We start from the raw sequence: 22,355 nt of genomic DNA on the forward strand, positions 1-22,355 counted from the left end.
ACAAATCTCCAGAACCGTAAAGCCTACAAACTTGAAATTTGCCACGTATGTTCCTCTTGGCTTCTACGTGCTCACTAAGAAAGGATTTTTTGAAATGACCATCAGAGCATTAGTATTTCCTATATTATGATTAACACACTCTGATGCTAAGGAGTTCTACTCCCCCCTCCCTACCTGAAAAGAAATCTGTTCCAAATGCAAAAACACAAGCAGAGGAGAGGAGTTTTACTTGCACAGGAGCAACCGGGATAGGATAGGGGAGGCTTCTGTGGGGCAAGTCTGAGGGAGAGAAGGGGATAGGATAGGGGAGGTTTCTGTGGAGCAAGCCTGAGGGAGAGAAGGGGGATAGGATAGGATAGGATAGGGTTCCGTGGGGCAAGGCTGAAGAAGAGAAGGGGAGAGAAGAGGCCAATCGTAACTATTCATTAATTTTCAAGATTTAAATGTTGATTTAGCAAGCCCAATCACATAGTTTCGTAGCAAAGCACAGGTATCCAGCTAGTACAGACTAAAATAAGAAAAAAGTGCAAAAAAGAAAAGGAAAAAGAAGTCCTCCAATAAAGCAGCTTCCTACCTCATCATAATCTCTTCATCTTCTCTTAACAAATATAAAACTCACACATACCCCTTTCAGAGACCCCTATCTTGCAGTTTCCTTATGAAAAGCATTCACAAGGAGAACAACTTGTTTCGATCTTGTACTCTCTCTTTATCCAGAGAGGATTGTAGGAGTCAATCTACTCATTGGCTCCTATTCATGGCTGCAAATGTTGGCTCCATTTTTTTCAGAGCCATCTTCAGTCCACCATCTTCCCCATAAATCACTCTTGTCTATATTTCTACATGTAGCCCTTTTTTACAGGAAAGAAGATGATAGGTTCGCTGCTGACAAAAATCAAAAGATTCCCAAGGGCCGTTGTAATCTTTTCTTTCTCCACTTCTAATCACAAATTTTCATTTTTGTCTTTGCTTCCTCTGTTTTCTGTGCTCAAAAATAAGGGCTATCTCTTAATACTCAGAATATTTCATAAGGCTTTGTTTTGTTTTGATAAACTTTTGTTTATTTTGTTTCAGGATAATGATTTGGAGAGAATATTTTTTTCTCACTTGCTTACGTTTTCATGCCGCACATTGACCAGTTTATATAAGGTCTTCATTTCCTCTTTAACAGGTATATGTAACAGCTGAAAGTCGCTTTAACACATTGGCAGAACTAGTTCACCATCACTCAACGGTAGCTGATGGCCTCGTAACAACTTTGCACTACCCAGCACCCAAATGCAATAAGCCCACAGTCTATGGAGTGTCACCCATCCATGACAAATGGGAGATGGAAAGAACAGATATCACCATGAAGCACAAACTTGGGGGAGGACAATATGGTGAAGTGTATGTTGGGGTATGGAAGAAATATAACCTTACAGTTGCAGTGAAAACACTCAAGGTATGACTGCAGTCATGAGAGCATTGTGGTGTTATTGAAATGCATCTGAAGTGTACACTGCTAGGTCTAGAATACTTGTCTGTCTACTGATGTCATGAATATCAGGGGTTTGTGACTACAAAAGCACAAACCTTGCGAACTTGGGCTGTTTAATATTGGCAGATTTTTAATGGTAGTCCTGAGCTTAAAATCATTCATGAAGAGATTGTCTGAAGTTGCAATAGTGCTGAAAAAAGTGACTTTCAACCAGTCATTGCATTTATCATAACATCCCTGTGATCACGTGATTGTGATTCAGGGGCTTGGCAATCAACATGCATTTGTGATGATTACAGCATCTCAGCAGCCAATTTCCGACAGGCAAAGTCAATGGGAGAAGCCAGATTTGCTTAACAACCATGGTAAATACATGATAAAATTGGGCACAATTCACTTAACGACCACATTGCTTAATAATGGAAGTTCCAGACTCCGTTATGGTCTTAAGTTGAGGACTACCTGTACAAATAGAGACGCTCTCCCTCCGTACATTTAGGAAATGGAAATTGCCTATTAAAACTGGCTGACATTTTCCTTCTTTCTGTAAGCTGGAAATTTCAAATTCTTGGTTAGGACAGCCACTGTGCATATACATATATACAACACATGCTATCAGTAACATGGATCCTGCATCTCAGTTTTGCTACAGTGCTTCGTTTCTATCTTGCTACGGCTCACAGGCTAATTCAGAGTATATATATGTAAAAAACCTTTCCTGCAGAGATTAACCTTCCAAAAAATGTACTTTTACAAGTGAAAAGATGTTCCATCATTTGCTTGAGGTACCGTATTTTCCGGCGTATAAGACAACTTTTTAACACATGAAAATCTTCTCAAAAGTCTGTGTCGTCTTATACGCCGGGTGCCGTCCTCTTGTAACCAGGCAGACCAGCCTGAAAGGCTCTGACAAGCCAAGCTCTGACCATCCCAGCTGAGGTGCCTGCTAATCAGGCAACTCAGCTGGGATCTCCAGAGCCATGTAAAAGGAAAAAAGCTAATCAACTCAGCTTGGATCGCCAGAGCCATGTAAAAGGAAAAAGTTTTCCCCCTCCAGCTTGCTTACCTTAGCTGCTAGTTGCAACGCTTGCCTTGCTTCGCTTACTTGCGATCCATTCCATCAGCAAGCAACTCCCTGCCTGCAATCAGAATTCCCAGAATTCCTCAGCCAGCAAAGCAAAGCTGGCTGAGGAATTCTGGGAGTTGAAGTCTACAAGTCTTAAAGTTGCCAAGGTTGGAGACCCCTGTTCTATTGGATAAGTTTTTTCCGCTTTGGGAGCTTTAAAAAAATAGTTAATTGGGTTTTTTTTTAGACCTAGCCATTTAAAGTTTAGGAAGTTTTAAATTTAGCTTTCATATAAAAATAAAAATAAAATAAAATAATATTTGTGCAGCTTTCTGAGATTTAGTGTGTTTCTGTAGTGTTTCATTCTAACTACACAAACACACAAAATCTCACAAAGCTGTATGTGGAATTTTGTGTGTGTAAAGTGTGAAAGTTTTTTTTGGGGGGGGGCTTTTTGTGGCTGTGTGAGGTTCCTGCTTGTTTCAGGGGCCATTTTGGGTCTAGCACAGGTGCTTTTACATTGTGGGTGAGCCAGTTGATGTTTTTTAATTTTTATTTGGTGTGCATTGGAAGAGGGCTAGTCTTATACAGCGAGTATAGCCCAAACCCTATATTTTAACAGGAAAAGTCGGGGGTCGTCTTATACGCCTAGTCTTCTTATACGCCGGAAAATACGGTACTGTTAATCCATTTGGAAAAGCTCAGATATTTGTAACTAAAGTATTACTTTCTGAAATATTTAATGTAAATTAAGAAATGATGTATCTGCGAATACCTATTTTGGGAGCAGATAACCAAGAATACCAGCTGGTCACTTCTGGAAATACAGTGCAACCAGTAGATAGACATTTTTGGATTTAGAAACATTCAGAAAGTCACAATTGCAGAAGTGTTGATCTCCTGAATATGATCTTTCCATTGTATGCTCCTACTTTCCTGTTATTATGGTTGAGTTGGCAACCAGGAAAAAAAGAGCTGGGAAATTGGATATGTACCTTGGTCTGTCATTTGCCCTCCTTGTAATAAGGCATCTGCTCCCAAATATCTGTGCAAATTAATTGCTGTTATTAAGAGGAGGCATGTCTTATCAAACTTCCAGGAAGATACTATGGAGGTAGAAGAGTTCTTGAAAGAAGCTTCTGTCATGAAGGAAATCAAGCATCCAAATCTAGTACAGTTATTAGGTGAGTGTACAAAACTGATCACACTTCTCTTTTTATTTAAATATATATTTGTTGCATTCCAACTGCACACATCAAACAGTTGAGGCATAGTATTTAAATTTTACTTGCTTTGGACCAGTTTGAACAAAACTCTAAATATGGAAAGCTTTCCTCTGATGAAATTGTGTTCGCTGATCTTGCTCATTAGGCACGAGAGTTTTCTCTCCAGCTTTCCACACACTTGATTGATATACTATTAGAAAAGACTACATCTGCTTAAAGTAAACGACATCCCACTGCAATCTTTGCAGTTTTTGGTTCCTATGTTTTATGTGAAGGAAGGAAGGAAGGAAGGAAGGAAGGAAGGAAGGAAGGAAGGAATTAATTAATTAATTAATGTGTGTTTGTTGGTTTTCCCTCAATCTATGAACCTGTGCAAATGTGTTTAAAGCAGTTCAGAGGTGGAATTGGCAGTTAAGGCCCCCTTGTTATTTTTCAAGCTTGAAATTCATCTCCTATTCTGCAAATGCCTAAAAGGAATGTATTTTTTAAAGTAGATTCAGAACCATGGTTAAAGCAAACAAAACCTCCAAGCTTCAACCAATTGTAACCTGCATTCCCAGCCCAAAATTTAGTGTAGTCTTTTGTCTGTTTATTCTCAATAAATAATCTCTTTTATTGCAATATATATTCCCACTTTTTTTCATAGCCATAAGAACTAGAAATATTATTATGGCCTCCAGATTATAGAATCATCTTGCTAATGGAAAAAAAAACAATTGCCACTGCTTCATGTGTATCAGAGCTGCGCCACCTGTTATCCACATTAGAGGCTTTGATGTGGATGTCTTTTTGCTAACAAATTTATCATTAAAATAAAGCAGAATGGTTTGTTGCTTAATTTTGATGGCAAACAGATTTTTCTATATAATCTGTCTTGCTGTGTTTTGTTTTGTTTTGTTTTGTTTTGTTTTGTTTTGTTTTGTTTTGTTTTGTTTTGTTTTGTTTTGTTTTGTTTTGTTTTGCTTTGCTTTGTTTTGTTTTGTTTCTAATATCTAAGTAGAAAGTTATGGATGAGAGATTCCTGTTACCAGAAATAGAAAATGAACTCTTGAAGTAGTTTATTTGAAATTAAACCGAGGACCATATATAATTACAGGTAGTTTTTACTTAGCATTCATTTGTTCAGCAACTGTTCAAAGTTACAATGGCGTTGAAAATGGACTTATGACTGGTCCTCAAAATTATGACCAATTCCCCACAGTCATATGATAAAGATTTGGGCCTGCTTCATTTATGACTCTCTCCCCCTGCCACCACATCTTGCTGACCTTTCTCTCTATCCTCCTTTTTGGCATAATTGCAGTGCTACCAGTTTTGACAATTACTGATTAGATTTTATTGCAAAATTGTAGGTACATAAGGATTTACCAACTCTTCTATGTTTCTTCAGGTGTGTGCACCCTAGAACCCCCTTTTTATATAGTAACCGAATATATGCCCTATGGGAACCTGCTGGACTACCTACGAGAGTGCAATCGGGAAGAAGTGACTGCTGTTGTCTTGCTGTATATGGCCACCCAAATATCTTCTGCCATGGAGTACTTGGAGAAGAAGAATTTTATTCACAGGTCAGCAGAAAACCTTGACATTCAGTAAAGCAGGAATGTAGGAGGAATATAAGAATGCATCTGTGAATTGCAGTGCATTATCTTGAGGGTGAAGGTATAATAGGATTTGATTGATCAGACTTATTCCAAGCTAATTTGAATTGAAGGAAATCTCAGGGATCTTGCCCTAGTTTTATAATTGTTTTAATTTTGAGGACAAATAGCAAGTTTCTTTCCCACGGTAACGTAATGTATTATATATTTGAAAGCTCAGAAACCTATGTATATGTTTTGCCCCCAAATATGTCTCATCTTGACTGTAAGGTAAAGGTAAAGGTTTTCCCTGTCCAGTCATTTCTGACTCTAGGAGAACAGTGCTCATCTCTGTTTCTTAGCCGAGGGAGCCAGTATTGTCCGAAGATGTTTCCATGATCATGTGGCCAACATGATTATATGCTGAGGTGCACAGGACCTTCCCTCCGAAGTGGTACCTATCTACTCGCATTTCAATGCATTTGAACTGCGGTCAAGAGCTGGGGCAAGAATGGGATATCCCCCCATTGTGCAGTGCTTGGGTCTTGAACCCAGGCTGTCAACTTTCCAACTGACAAGCTCAGTTGTAATTTAACCACTGAGCCATCACGCCCCCTATCTTGACTGTATAAGTGTTTTATGAATCTTTAGAGACTACATTTTATATTCTGAATTACTTCCACCATGGATACAATATATTGTTGGGCTAGAGTATTCTGTCATCAGAATTGGGCTAGATTTTCTATTGTCAGAATTGCTATTCTGTTGATACAGGCAAGAATATGAATTTTGGATAAAAAATATTTTAGGCAGAATTAAACACATCTTGTACATTTACTAGCTCTGAGCTTCAATTTCAAAGAAGAAAACATCACTCAAAAGGATGTATTGCTAAACTTAGTATATTATTAAAATCCAAACATCCATGTGAAATGGAAATTTAGGTGCAAGGTTTTGGCATAAATTTGAAATATTAAAACAATTTCAATATGGTGCCTTAATGTTATTAAGTTAGGAATACTAGAAGCTAAAAAAAGTTCTTAATTAGTGTAGGGATTCAGAATCTGTTGTGACCTAAATGTAATAAGATTTATCCACCAAATGAATGAGAATCAGAATAAAATCTTAGTGTGTTTTAAATGGAATTCATTTTAAATGGAATTAAATACAACTCATACAGTGACCTCATATTTAATATTTTTTCTCTTGTAATCCATTAGCAGTTCAGAAGTAAATTTGGGAGACATTGTAGCAGCACTAGAGACCTAGGAGAGCCATATGCTTTCCATACACCATTCCCTACAGGAGTGCATTTATATAGAACTAGTTCCACTGACAATGAGAAGATTCTTGAGTATCAGAATAGGAACAGGAAAAGATTAATTTGACCTCAGATTAAAATTATATGATTGTGAAAAGAAACTTCCTTTCTATTCTCTAGTGAAGAAGTCCCCCTTTTTATTTTGTAGGCTTTGCCTTCTTCTCCTGATGGCTCCAGTCACTGGAACTGATTTTAAAAATAGAAAACACCCATCAACAGCCATAATAAAGTAGTGATGGTTCATTGACACTGTGGGGCTGATTTTTGCTACAAGATTTCCCAGCAGATATAAAGCACTTGAGAAAAGGCCTGAATAAGCTGGCAAGTGTTTCATGGCTTATCTTCTATGTATGACCTCCAGGTTTCAACATCCAGAATGTAGGGCAGGACAATTCATTGGGATGATTACTTAAATCTGGGAGGTGGACCATCTGTCCAAAGCTATCCTTGCTTCCAAAATCTTGCAGGAAGAAAACCGATTTGGCAAATCCCCGTATTCCCTATATTTTTGAGGAAGGAAAAGATCTTGCCCATAATTCTTTAAAATAACATGAGACAGATAAATGGTCCAACATTTGCAACAGAAACTTGCTTTTCATTCAGAGAACAGGCATTAACATTCCTACTGATCCTGTGCTGGGCAAAAACTGAAACATACTCTTCCAGTCTCAACAAGATCAAATGACCTTCAATATGACACAAAAAAGATCTGTTTGGAAGACTACTTCAAGAAATTCTGTCGTATCTAGAAAGCCAACTCAACTAGCAGACGTGCCTAGAACAACATTATAACTTCTGAGAAACTGAGTTAGATATCTGTCCTCCCCAGTGCATCAAGCATTTAATAAACATTAATGGTATAAAGAAAGTACAGTAGAACCTCTGGTCATGAACGCTTCTGACTATGACCAAATCAGGTTCTGACCAAAAAATTCACAATTTCCCCCCCCCCCCCCCCCCCCGCGGTTGATTTCCCCTTCCACGCCATTTTTTTTGTAAGCGCCAAATTTCCAAAATTATGTTCGGGTCACGACCAGTTGGGTTGCGACCAAGGTTATGGACAAATTATGGTCATGATACCATTTTAAAAACTGTTCTTAGGAGCCTTCTTGATTTTTATTAATTGTTTCCAAGAAAAACAGAGATTGGACAGCAGAGTTAAACCTATATAGATTGATCAAATGGTGATCTGGCAATCATTATACCAGGTGACCTGTAGATATCCATAGGCTTAACATAGGCTAGCATTTACATTCCCATCAGATGCATACAGGTTTCCCTACAACAACAGCACCCAGTTTCGGTTCCAGGCAAACGACAACATTTACAGGAACAGCTTTATGGTTAAGCGAATCAAAAGCCCAACCAATGCTATATTTAAGGATCATGAAAGATGGAACATAAGGATAGGCTTTTTAAAGAACAGTCAGAAAGGACATAAATAGAGGCAAGATCCTGAAGGGAAAACATTCAACACTTACAAAGGTGGTATGTATTCAAGGAATAAGTACATAAATAGTGCCTTGCTGGATCAGATCCCTGGCTCACCTAGTCTAGCATTCTGTTTTCACAGTGGTCAGTTGATTGCACAATGAAGCCTACTAGTTTCCCCACAGATGTCCTTCAAAGGCAGGCAGTCACACTAATGTCAAGCCTAATAACCATTGATCCCATGATTTTCATGAATTGGTCCAGTTCTTTTTTGAAGCAAGTCAAGCTGGTAGCCAGCACCTCTCTTGATAGCAAATTCAAATATTAAATTGTGTGTTGCATAAAAAGAAAATCCTCTTGTGTATCCTAATTCTTTTAGGGTTCAGTTTCATTGGCTTATTTTTATTTATACTTTCTGTGGGGATTTCTTCTCTCCTTGTTGTTCTTTACTCATTGTTAACTCTGACCTGACCTGATGAATATTATTTTGCTAGGAATGTCTGTCAATAAATATGGTACTTATTTGAGTTATTCTTGTGAGTTTGTGCTTTTTCCATTACAGAACCATATTGCCAGTAAACACTGAATTGCTTGTGTGCATAGAAAACATCTTGACAAGAACTGCAGGAATTGCCAAGGGTGATTTAGGGTGCTTCAATAAAAAGCTACATAAATTAAAAACTGGCTGGAGATGCCAGTGTCTCCTTTCCATCACGATAGTTTATAAAGAGTTCATTGAATGTGTGGAAGCTGGCAGTATTTGCAGCAGGAAAGAATAGATCCTATACTCAAGATTTTTCTAAAGATGCTGGCAAAACGAATCATCTTGTTCATGAGTAGGAACAATAGATGTAGTCTTTCCCATTTTTAGAGCAAAAGCAATAACTTATTTTGCCATCCCCATAATCTGTAGATCTACATTGTGTGTTCCCATTAATATCAAGTATTCCTAGTACATTCTAGAAGATAAAACTGCTCAGAGGTAAAATCATCCAAATTGCGGTTCTCTGATCTGGTTGAAATTGTGTATGGAACCTGCTGATATGCCTAATTGCATTATCAAACAAGCTCCAACTTTAGTTGGAAATTCAAATTTCCTGCCTGCATAGCCAATTAGGATTGGTTTATTTGTTTTTGTGCCTTTGAGTCAATGTTGACTTGTAATTTTCTTGGCAAGCTTTCAGAAGTAGTTTCCCATTGCTTCCCTCCTAGGATTGTCTAGCCCAAGGTTACCCAACTGATTTCATGCCTAAGGCAAGATTAGAACTCATGATATCCTGGTTTCTAGCCCAATGCTTATCTATTATATTCTTACATTTAGACTCAAAATTTTCATATATTTTTAATAGGATTTTAAACAATTCGTAAGGATTTTTATAATTAGCTTCTCAATCTTAATGGTAATTAATCTGATTCCTTGGTGCGTTTGCAACGTTCCAAAATCAACATTCCACTCATTCTTTTACTGTTCATTTCAAAATAAAAAAAATCTTCAAATTCTTAAACTTACATAAAATTTCTTTCACTAGGGATTGAAGGAAAATCATACCGTAAAATGAAATGTGTCATTCTAAAATTTCTTGCTTTCCCAAAAGCAGTTAACAAGGCATTTCCTGAAATGATTAAGAGGAAATGTATGAACTCAATGTCTGTTTGAAGGCTCCGAACTGCTGCTTGGGCAAAGCTGAGTTTCTTTTGACTTCCAGATCTCTGAAACCCACCAAAGACTGCTGCTTTATGGTCTCACAAGGAGTCTCTGTAAGGACCACTTGTGGGTGATCTTGGTTCTCTCCTTGATCTAGAGAAGAGTTTGGGGAACCAAACTTTTCTGCTGCAACCATGGGCTATGCCCTCCGCTACTTTATCTGCTATTACTATTACTTACCTAGAATTCCTGAATGAATGTTTTATTGAAGAAATATATTGTATTTATTGTAGATTCTCACAGTTCCAAAATTGTGGATCTCAGAAGTCATTATTTAACAATTTCCAGTTTATCTCCATGAATCCAGTCTTAAAATATTTGTATGCCTCCTCTAACATCCTAGTATGGACCAGTCATACACTTTCAGGATATTTGTGGGGAATATAGAAAGAGGAAGATATGTTGGATATGTTCGCCGCCTTATTTCTAAAAATAATAAAGATGGAATACAAATAAATGAATAAAATAGAGGTGCTAATTTTCTCGTATTTTTTGCTTATATAGGGATCTAGCAGCTCGGAATTGTTTGGTGGGAGAAAATCACGTGGTGAAAGTAGCTGACTTTGGATTAAGCAGACTGATGACAGGAGACACATATACAGCTCATGCTGGAGCAAAGTTTCCTATCAAATGGACAGCACCGGAAAGTCTGGCCTATAACACATTCTCAATCAAATCAGATGTTTGGGGTAAGAGAAAAAGTCCTTTAGTACAGAGTTCTTTTATGTATCAGTAAGTAAATCAGGATTATAAAGTTACATTGGGCTATTTTTATATTCTCAGGATAGTATTTCTTTAGTTAAGAAGTTCAATATACCTTGATAAGAAGAATCAGTGTTGTTTAAACAATGCAGCTTTAAACATTCTTGCTTAATTTGCAGCTTTTGGAGTATTGCTGTGGGAGATTGCCACTTATGGAATGTCCCCCTATCCTGGCATTGACCTTTCTCAAGTTTATGATCTGTTGGAGAAAGGTTACAGGATGGAACAGCCTGAAGGTTGCCCACCAAAGGTCTATGAACTCATGAGAGCATGTGAGTAGAATGCTCTGATTTTTATGTAAATTGAAAAAATGCAACTGGAAGTCTTGGTAACTTTTCCAAGTACATTTAGCATTTATTATTATATATGATAATAAGTTTGTTGATATACAGGCAGTTTCTTGTGAACAGAAAAACTGTTACTAGTGGACAGCTTCTGTAAAACTGAATGGTCCTTAAATTGATTTCTTTTGAGGAGGTTGAATAAATGTTTCATGTTTCCTAATATGACTGAAATAGAATTGATAGAAAATCATAGTACATAACTTCATGATTACAGGAACAAAACCATTTAAGATCCTTTTAAAACATAGATATGGACTCATTCAGTAGCCTATCAAGGAAACTGTGTTACTTTTGCTCCCTTATTGTAGTGTGCTACGTCCTCTTAAAAATACAATGTGTTTAACAGAGATGAGGAAATCTCCTGAACAGTATAGGTTTTGGTATGGGTGTCTGCAATAAAAAGAGAATTGCTGAAAATTGGATGGGATCCCCTGACCTTCTGAATATGTTTGGAAACAGGCTTTTCCCCCCTCCCACCCCAAATTTTTATTTGACTTCACTGGAACAAATGGGTTTATATGGAGTTTTAAGATTCCTCTGCTGTTTTTAATATTAGTAAACGGGTGAATGACCCAATAACAATATCAAAATAAATTTCTAAGTTCAACACTGGATCTAGATTTGTGGATTATCCAATAGACATCCAAGTTATGTCAAACCTTAAATTTAGTCAAAATAATATGTGCAAAAATTTAGTAAAAATTACATTGCACTCCAGGAGGATCTGAGATTTTTTTAAAAAGGTCCAGGATGGAGATGTGTGTGTGCATGCATGCATACATTTACACATATAAACATATGCACACTTATAGATACTGTAGAAGAAATCATAGTGTGTGTGTCTTTGTGTGTGTGTATAAATATAATTAAGCTCCATGGATAGTGAAGGTTAACACTCATGGAGTTATTAAGAAAGGATGGCAAAGATCAAATACCATATATATTTATTATGAAGTAGAAGTACAGATAGTCCTCAACTTACAACCACAATTGGGACTAGAATCTCAGTTATTGAGCAAAGCAGTCAATAAGAGAGATGTCATATGATTGCCCACATGACTGCTTTTGTCAGTGACTGCAATCCCAGCATTCCTACTTGCAATCATTAATTTATTTTGTAGGTTAAGTGGATGGAATCCCATGTAAAGAGTGTGGGGTGCCTGAGGGTGGGGTGGGGGACTTTGGAGATCCCAGTACAGGTTTCTCAGGAGTGTCTTTCCAGTCCAGTATTGAAAATCCTGCTTGCAGCGAGAATTTTCAGTGCCAGAGTGGAGAGACACTCTTGGTGGCCTGTGCTGGGCTTCCCAGAGCCTTGTCCACCTTCCTGAGGCACCCCAAGCTCATTATAGCTGCTTCTGCTGTGATGCTGCTATCAGGTTGTCAAGTGCTCAGGTCCTAATCATGTGACATTTACATGATTGCATATTTGAATTTACTTGCACAAAGTGTTTTATTTGAATATCAAAATGTAACTACAAAATTTAAAGAACTAATAAATAGCCAAACACACAAAAACAAACAGGAACATATTAAAATTAAAACTGCATCATATTCAAAGGAGAGTAGCAGTCCCAGTGTAAAAAATAGAAATTTTTAAAAAAGTAGCTTTAGCCTATATCTAAAGCAGATTTTAATTTAGTATTTAAAAGGTCTTAGAATTGGGAAAATCCAGGTGCCCAATTTTTAACCCTACTTTAAATGGTAAAGGAATCTGGGTCACTCCTTGAATTAATATACAGACATTTCATTTTATTTATTTATACAATGCTTAGCGCATTGTAAGCCGCTCTGAGTCTCCGGAGAAGGGCGGCATATAAATCAAATTAAAAAAAATATATTATTAGACTTAAACACCTCATCTCACTGTTAAAGTGATTCTGGGTGCTGGAAATACATAACTTTAGACATGCCATTCTAAATATGCCAATTCATTGAGAAATTTTCCATTAAAAATCAATGCTTTGAAGTAGACCTGGAAGTTAAAAAATAAGTATTATCAATTTTATAGATCTACTGCTAGTCATTGACTTACAACTGTTCGTTTACTGACCATTCAAAGTTACAACAGCACTGAAAAAGGTGACTTATCACCATTTTTCACAGTTACAGCCTTTGAAGCATTCCCAAGGTCACATTATCAGAATTCAGATATTTATAGATGGTTGCAGTGTCCCAAGGTCATGCAATCATTTTTTACAATCTTCTGACAAGCAAAGTTAATGGGAAAGCCAAACCCACTTAACAACTATGGTGCTAACTTAACAAGTATGGTGATTTACTTAACTGTGGCAAGAAAGGTCATAAAATGCGGTAAAAATAACTTTTGGGCTCAATTATAATCGTAAGTCGAGAACTACCTGTATTTCAGGCAATGACCACCTGGGCCAGTTGAAATTTTCAGAAATATTTTTTCAAGATATTAAGTGGAATAAGTACAACTTTTAAGGTAGAAGAGAATGATAATCCTAAGGATGTACGATATCGTTTTGTTCTACCTTAAAAACTAACTAGTTAAAATGAGAGCACTAAAAACAGCTACAAATCAACCGGGAAGTTAAATATTCTACTATTCTACTGGAAAAAAAGGTAAAATTAAAGCATCTGGATTATTTTGGTCAGAAAAAAAGACCAAAAAGTTGTGTTTAGTTAAGTTATAAATGATGCTTGAGTGTTCTAAATTTTTTCAATTACCCATTTGCTGCTATTAGAAGAAATTTGTAAAGGTTCAAAGTAAATGAAGACATATTTATTTGTCGTGTAGCAGTTCAGTGTTGTTCTGACCAGCAACTTACATGACTTTAATTGAGTTTAGCTAATTATGTGTAGAATGGCCAGCTATTATTCATCATAAATAAATGGAACCTTCAGCATCATAAATACCAGACATTCAAGATAAAGAAGATTTTTACTTTCAGGCCCTTTTTCTGGGTCTTCCAAAAATATCTGGCTGATCAGTACTAGAAAGGGAATACCAGACTACACAGCTATATCAAGGTATTTCTTACATTCAGAAATGTTGGCAGTAATTTTAAGATATTTGAGAAGTAGAATGCAATAAACCATGATAAGAACCTTAAAAATGTTGCCAGAGTTACAGTGGAAGACACTTTTGCTCCAGAATAGTGGGAATTAGAGTGCAAATTCTAATGGAAATAGTAATTCCCTGCTGCTTTTTATTATTATTGTAGGCTGGAAATGGAATCCCCTAGATAGACCTTCATTTGCTGAAACTCACCAAGCTTTTGAAACCATGTTTCATGATTCTAGCATTTCTGAAGGTAAGGACCTATTTGCTAACTTATTCTGAAGTTTCTATGATATTTTTGAAATAAGCTTTTCTTTTTTTTTTTGCTTCCCCAATGTAATCAAAATAATTTGAGTACCTTTTGTTAGGCTACTGGATTTCTACTATAAAACAATCTAGACAATTGTCCAGTTCAAACCTATACTAAATGTTAGAATTACAAAGTTGAGCCACTAGAAGACTTGCACACAAACCTAAGGCTGTGAGTTATCCTCATTCTCACTTTGCTTTTAATGTGTGAAGGAAGAGATTTTAAATCTTGTGTTTATTATTTTTCCTCATCTGTTAATTGTGGGGGGAAGAATATACAAGCCAAAGCATGTATTCATTTATTCTAACAAGTATGCACTTTTTCTGTGTATTTTTTCCCAAATCATGCTGTGTGCGTCTATGGTTTTTTTTTTTAAATCAACAGTGATACAAAATTATCGAATCAATTTTCCTTGCAAACAACTAGTTGTGTCCGGTCCACTTATTAATTTGAGAATAATGGTTTAAATTAGTCTTATCAAGTTCTTTTCCCCTAGTTCAGAGCAAGGAAACTATGAAACATACGATTCCCATATGAGGTTCTATAAAGAGAAACAGCTGCTCCAATGAGTCACACTTAGATGCTGTGTTCTTATTTCTGCACATTCTAAAAAAAATTTTCAAATAAAATTCAAGATATTCTATAATTCTGTTGTTTGATTCTTTAGAAACCATACTTCAGAATTGTTAGAGTCTGAAAAAGTCTGTTGCTAACTAGCTATTAGTACTATATTATATGGTGTAATATCGTGATGGTGAACTTATAGCATGCGTGTCCGAAGTGGCACCGGGAGCCATGTCGCCTGGCATGCGCGGCATCGCCCGTTCCTCTTCCGGGTTTCTGGTGTGCATGCGCATGCGAGGAACAACTGGCCTTTGTGTGTGCAGCAGTGCCGGAAACTGGAAGAGCTGGTCTTCCGTTTTCTGGCACGCACATGTACGCCAGAAAGTGGAAGACTTGTGCGCAGGAAACAAGAAGTACCTTATCTGGCATGCACATTCCCACTGGGCAGCTCCTCTTCCGGCTATGACCCTGATGAGCGTGAGTGCTCACGAAGCGCTCTGTTTTTGGCACTCAGTGCCGAAAAGGTTTTCCATCACTGGCCTAATATATTGCTTCTTTGGCATTTTGAAATCATTAAAACTATCTCATTATGCAACTGAATATATACTGAATATACTTCACAGTATCATCTCTTATTAGCACCAGCTCTTTCTTTCCCTTTCCTTTGCTGCTCTCTATTTCAGTAGGGTAACAGTTATTTATTTATTTATTTATTATTTAAATTTTTATACCGCCCTTCTCCCAAGGGACTCAGGGCGGTGCACAGCCACAATAAAACACATATTTCCATAAAGTTTAAAAATAGTTTAAAACATATTAAATAATTTGGCCCTTATATTAAAAAACAAAGAGCTTACAAAGAGCTTTAGAAAAACTGTTGCCTAAACTTGTTGCAATCAGGATTTAGACCTGGACATAGAATTGAAACCATATTTTTCATCTTCAGATCACTTGATTATACTAATCCAAACCTTTTGGCAGTATTTGGTATTATGTGATGCTTACTGGACCACCTACTTTATTATTTATTTATTACATTTATATTCTGCCTCAATCAATATTGATAGTTGAAGTAACTACAGTGGGGCAAAAAAGTATTTAATCAGCCACCAGTTGTGCAAGTTCTCCCACTTAAAAAGATAAGAGAGGCCTGTAATTGACATCATAGGTAGACCTCAACTATGAGAGACAAAATGAGAAAACAAATCCAGACAATCACATTGTCTGATTTGGAAAGAATTTATTTGCAAATTATGGTGGAAAATAAGTATTTGGTCAATATCAAAAGTTCATCTCAATACTTTGTTATATATCCTTTGTTGGCAATGACAGAGGTCAAACGTTTTCTGTAAGTCTTCACAAGGTTGCCACACACTGTTGCTGGTATGTTGGCCCATTCCTCCATGCAGATCTCCTCTAGAGCAGTGATGTTTTGGAGCTGTTGCTGGGCAACACGGACTTTCAACTCCCTCCAAAGGTTTTCTATGGGGTTGAGATCTGGAGATTGGCTAGGCCACTCCAGGACCTTGAAATGCTTCTTACGAAGCCACTCCTTCATTGCCCAGGCGGTGTGTTTGGGATCATTGTCATGCTGAAAGACCCAGCCATGTTTCATCTTCAATGCCCTTGCTGATGGAAGGAGGTTTGCACTCAAAATCTTACGATACATGGCCCCATTCATTCTTTCCTGTACACGGATCAGTCGTCTTGGTCCCTTTGCAGAGAAACAGCCCCAAAGCATGATGTTGCCACCCCCATGCTTCACAGTAGGTATGGTGTTCTTTGGATGCAACTCAGCGTTTTCTCTCCTCCAAACACGACGAGTTGTGTTTCTACCAAACAGTTCTACTTTGGTTTCATCTGACCATATGACATTCTCCCAATCTTCTTCTGAATCATCCAAATGCTCTCTAGCAAACTTCAGACGGGCCCGGACATGTACTGGCTTAAGCAGGGGGACACGTCTGGCACTGCAGGATCTGAGTCCCTGGCGGCGTAGTGTGTTACTTATGGTAGCCTTTGTTACGTTGGTCCCAGCTCTCTGCAGGTCATTCACTAGGTCCCCCCGTGTGGTTCTGGGATTTTTGCTCACTGTTCTTGTGATCATTTTGACCCCACGGGGTGAGATCTTGCGTGGAGCCCCAGATCGAGGGAGATTATCAGTGGTCTTGTATGTCTTCCATTTTCTAATTATTGCTCCCACAGTTGATTTCTTCACACCAAGCTGCTTGCCTATTACAGATTCAGTCTTCCCAGCCTGGTGCAGGTCTACAATTTTGTTTCTGGTGTCCTTCGACAGCTCTTTGGTCTTCACCATAGTGGAGTTTGGAGCGTGACTGTTTGAGGTTGTGGACAAGTGTCTTTTATACTGATAACAAATTCAAACAGGTGCCATTAATACAGGTAATGAGTGGAGGACAGAGGAGCCTCTTAAAGAAGAAGTTACAGGTCTGTGAGAGCCAGAAATCTTGCTTGTTTGTAGGTGACCAAATACTTATTTTCCACCATAATTTGCAAATAAATTCTTTCCAAATCAGACAATGTGATTGTCTGGATTTGTTTTCTCATTTTGTCTCTCATAGTTGAGGTCTACCTATGATGACAATTATAGGCCTCTCTCATCTTTTTAAGTGGGAGAATTTGCACAATTGGTGGCTGACTAAATACTTTTTTGCCCCACTGTATATTATGGTGGTTGTGTTCCTTCCTGAGTGGGAGAGTCCAGTTAATTGTTATAGAATGGGTTCTTGTGCAATCTATCACATGCTGCTTCAGGGCTTGGTCTTATACCTAATTGTGCCATTTATGCAGTATGAAATCTACTTGTGCATCCCTATGGCCAAACGTGGGTTGCAGTGAAAGCCCTGATCCATCATCTGTTGCCTGTCAGGGCCTGGATGTGGAATAACTGATTCAGATTTAGCCCTGGCAAGAGAAAGAGGGTATTCATTTAGAAACCCACCAATTCTGCTATAATACATTGATTATATCGTTTTTTACTCTCAGTGAAATTGCTTCCCCATTGGGAGCAGACCTGCACTTTGATAGTCCTCATAGCTCCTGTTAGAACGATAGGTGGACATTATAACCAGGAAAGCATTTGTCCACCTTCGGTTGTTGAACTGAATGTAACCTTACCTAGATGGGACACGGAAGATAGTTGCTCTTACATCTCCCTTATGGATTATTATAATTTCATTCAGGGCTGTTGTTGAACACTATCTGGAAATTTCAGTTGGGCAATCCCAATACTGGCATATAATATCATTGCAGTAGGAAGTGCACAGGCTAATAATATAGTTCCAAATGCATTTCATTGTGCCAGTCATTATATATAAAGCCCTATGTACCTTGCATTTCTTCAAGTCCACTCATCCTATATAGATCTGCCCATCAAATCTGAGAGCATGGAAAATGTGTGCAAAAGATCCAAACTACGTAAGGTACGGTGACAATGGTCCTCAAAATAAGTATTCTTTATAAGAGCAGCACACCTCTGGAATAAGTTGTCCCCGAGGCAACATAACATTCCAAAAACTTCACTGTTTCAAAAGGCATTTGTGTCGCAGGGAACATTTAATCATTTCCATGGTTAATAATAAACTTTTGATTGCAGTCGTATACCATGTTGGTTTTGTTGTACACGTTGTACAGTACTTTATTGTTGCGTTGACTTCAGCTGATTCTCCTCTTGCTTAGATTTGGTTGACTGAAGCAACTTGTAATTAATGAATACAAATTATTTCATGCATGTTTATTACAGAAGTGGCAGAAGAACTTGGAAGGACCGCATCTTCTTCTTCAATAGTTCCATATTTGCCTCGATTACCTATACTTCCTTCCAAGACTAGAACCTTAAAAAAACAAACAGAAAACAAAGAGAATATTGAAGGAGCACAGGAGATCATAGAGCACTCTGCATCAAGTTCTGCTCCAGGTATGTTATTTGAGTGGTCCAGACTCAGGGACTCAGGTCCTGGGAAGTAATATTTCAAAGAAAGGGAAAGATTCTGAAAAATTGGATTACAACTAACATTGCAGCACATGATTTCTCATCTTCTCAAAAAAAAATTCTTGAAATATAATGTGAATGGTGCACCAATCTTCTGGAACAGGTTTAAATATCCATAAGTAATTAAAATGAGGATTACATTTGTTCTGCTGGTGAATAGACATAAAAAGTGGATACATCCGTCTGTATTTATGGATGGTGGAGGAAGCAGAATATCTGGTCAGCTATTTAGATTATATATTAGATCAGTTTGAATGTGCGAGCTCCTAAATTAATCTGACTTTTGTATTAAAAGCAATGTCGTAGTAATATTTCCCCCTAATATTTCCCCTCCTAAATCCAGTCAATTGTAGATTAACTGCTTTTCTTGCTAAGAATGCAGTAATAACCATAATAAAACAGAAGAAATTTAAGCAACATAATACAGAGAAATTTACTCATTTGTATAATATGCTAGTGAATATCTGAAATCAATATATATCACTGGAGTCAAGATAAGGAGAGAAGACTAGGAAATTAAAAGTAAGGAAGGGCTGTGCCAGATATCAGTGATGTATCCATGACCACATATCCTGATTGCTGAGAGGAAAAAGAAACCTTTTAAATATGCTTTCCCTCACAGCAAAGAGCACAGACTCAAGATTTCTAAGGCTTCAGTGCCACTTATCAATTCTTCTGCTTTTGCTGGGCAAAAAGGATAATTCTGCAGACCAAATCCCATTCTTCTATTTCTTTTAAAAGTTAAATAATAGTATTTCTCTGGTGAACAGCAAGGCTGTTTCCTCTCCTTTCAGTGTGAAGGAGGCACAAAGTTACTGCATCACCATGAACAGCAGACTTTTCTGTTCTTTTGTCTAGGTTTTATCAGAAGCACACAGCAGACCAGCGGATCCCCAGCACTACCTCGTAAACAGAGAGACAAGTCACCTAGTGGCCTGCTAGAAGATACTAGAGAAACTACCTTTACCAGAGACAGAAAAGGTGGTTTCTTTAGCTCGTTTATGAAAAAGAAAAACGCCCCTACACCTCCCAAACGCAGCAGTTCCTTCCGTGAAATGGAAAACCAGGCTCATAAGAAGTATGAATTAACGGGTAATTTTTCCGGAGTTGGTCCATTGCAGCATATTGATGGATTTTCATTTACTCCCTCCCAGCAAGATGGAAATCTTTGCTTATCCAAGTGTTACATTGGGAGCTTTGCACAGCGGAACTTCTATGGGGAAGATGGTGGTGGTGGCGGCAGCAGTGGGGGCACAAGCATTGGAAGTGGTTGGTCAGGCCTCACAGGCTTCTTTACACCTCGCCTGATTAAAAAGACATTTGGTTTACGAGCTGGGAGGCCCACTGGAGGTGATGAAGCTTCAAAACCTTTTCCCCGATCAAACTCCACATCTTCCATGTCTGCAGGTCTTCCTGAGCAGGAGAGAATGGCAATGACTCTTCCCCGAAATTGCCACAGGTCCAAAGTTCAACTGGAAAGGACAGTATCCACTTCCTCCGAGCCCGAGGAGAACACAGACAAGTCCAATGATCTTCTCCCTAAAAGGTGTGAAGATATTCATACGCTGACCAGAAGCCGACCAAAAACTAAACTGCTGCCGAGGGGTGCTACAGCTGTTCCTCTCAGGACTCCTTCTCTGGACACATCTGTTTCAGAGAAGGATTGTCAAGGGCCAACAGCAGCAGCAAGCCTGAAAAGCAAAGAAAAAAACAGTGGGATACGACAAGGTTCAGTAGAAGGAGAAGAAAAACCAGGCTGGCCTTCTCCAGCCAAGGCTGCAGCAATACTTCCAACCACTCATAATCACAAAGTGCCCGTTCTCATCTCACCTACTTTAAAGCATACACCAGCTGAGGTGCAGCTCATTGGCACAGACTCTCAGGGGAATCGGTTCAAGCTCTTATCTGAGCATCAGGGCACTGCTTCTAGTGACAGGGATAGACCCAGACGGATAAAACCAAAGTGTGCTCCACCTCCTCCTCCGCCTCCGCCACCACAAGGAGTCCTGAGGCTCCTTCATCAGCCTCCAGGTACCTCAGATACAGTAGAAGAGTTGGATAATGGAGCATTGGTACAGCATGGGCAAGATAGTGAGGGCAGCAAAAAGGTAACAGTGGCACCTACTGGTGGAAAAGCTGGAAGGCCAATAATGCCTCCACCTCAAGTGCCTTTGCCATTGTCTTCGTCACCTGCTAAAATGGCAAATGGCACAGCGGGAGCTAAAGTTGCTCTGAGAAAGACCAAACAGACAGCTGAGAGAATCTCAGCAGACAAGATCAGCAAAGAGGCGCTTTTGGAATGTGCAGACCTCCTCTCCAGTGCCATAGCAGAGCCTACCACAAATAGCCAGCTGGTGGATACTGGGCACCAACTATTAGATTACTGTTCAGGTTATGTGGATTGCATCCCCCAAACGCGCAACAAATTTGCCTTCCGGGAAGCCGTAAGCAAACTGGAACTTAGCCTGCAGGAACTGCAGGTGTCGTCGATGGCTGCTAATCTGCCTGGAGCAAATCCTGTACTTAATAACTTATTGTCTTGTGTTCAAGAAATCAGTGATGTTGTTCAGAGGTAGCTACTGTCAAACCATCTGCTTAGGAGGAAAAAAAGTTCACAAAATTGAGAGAAGAGTCAGAGTGACTTCTTCTAATCATTTTTTCCCTATGTTAATGTTTTGAAAGAAGAGATTGATACTTGAGTAAGTTTTATGTGAAGTACCTCAGATCACTGAGCTCACATGTTTACAGGTTCATCTCAGTACATGGGGCAGATAAGAGGGAAGCAAAGTTTCACAGGGGTCAGATGATTGCAGCTGAGGCAGGAAAAATATTGAGAATTTGCCTTGGTGAGAAAATTGCAAAAATAGAGCTTGTGCTCTTGTTCACTTCTGGGAGGAAGGAGATTCCATGAAGGTACCTTTGGTTTGATAAGGTGCTTTATTCTCTTTGATGCTTTTCCAGTTGATTAGAATTACTGGACAAGAGATGGGGTTCTTTTTCTGCACTACTCTGTATTTTAACTTTCTGAGGTCATATCAGAAAGGCTTAGAGGTGCCATTGGAAGTCAACTAGATCTTTCCAAGAAAGAGAGGATAATTTTGAGAGAAAGTCTTTTATATATATAAAAAAAAGATTGGCACTGTAGGAAGTGCATGTACTAGCCTGTCTGGTAGACCTTCTGCAGTGCAATTGGTTGCTGTAATCATAGATGCAAAAAGGGAAAACAAAAGAGCTGGAATATGAAATGCATCCCCCTTTATCATCCCCATCTCATATTAATCACTCACACGTTCACTCTTTCACAGCATCTTGAATGACAATTTAAGCAGACTTGCCACTGGATTTCACACAATCACACCTTACACTCAAACTGCGGTCATCACCATGTGGGTAGCATAGCATGGTTAGCTAACCAATGGCAATCACTTGAGTTCTTTGGAGGATAGCATGCCCAAGAAACTTAATTTATCTCTGACGTTGAACTTTGGTACAGTGGTGGCTTTGCTATACCTTGAGGAGCTCTTTTGAA

The 22,355-nt window shown here is 38.4% G+C and overlaps 1 protein-coding gene across 3 annotated transcripts in view; it reads left to right on the top strand.

Moving 5' to 3' along the window:
• Positions 1-21,430, top strand: part of ABL2 (ABL proto-oncogene 2, non-receptor tyrosine kinase) — a 54,093-nt gene extending 32,663 nt beyond the window's left edge. For 2 of the 3 annotated variants that reach the window (XM_070939247.1, XM_070939249.1), the window contains 8 exons: positions 1,172-1,444; positions 3,646-3,730; positions 5,163-5,340; positions 10,314-10,498; positions 10,691-10,843; positions 14,104-14,193; positions 18,578-18,751; positions 19,685-21,430. In XM_070939247.1, the coding sequence (XP_070795348.1) occupies positions 1,172-1,444; positions 3,646-3,730; positions 5,163-5,340; positions 10,314-10,498; positions 10,691-10,843; positions 14,104-14,193; positions 18,578-18,751; positions 19,685-21,402 (2,856 nt within the window). In that variant the 3' untranslated portion in view covers positions 21,403-21,430. The remainder of the gene's footprint in view (positions 1-1,171; positions 1,445-3,645; positions 3,731-5,162; positions 5,341-10,313; positions 10,499-10,690; positions 10,844-14,103; positions 14,194-18,577; positions 18,752-19,684) is intronic. The other variant, XM_070939250.1, reaches the window with a different exon arrangement.
• The last annotated feature ends 925 nt before the right edge of the window (positions 21,431-22,355 follow it).

This window comes from Pituophis catenifer, unplaced genomic scaffold (assembly GCF_029215685.1).
Source record: "Pituophis catenifer annectens isolate HBS135680 unplaced genomic scaffold, rPitCat1.0.hap2 SCAF_3, whole genome shotgun sequence".
NCBI lineage: Eukaryota > Metazoa > Chordata > Lepidosauria > Squamata > Colubridae > Pituophis > Pituophis catenifer.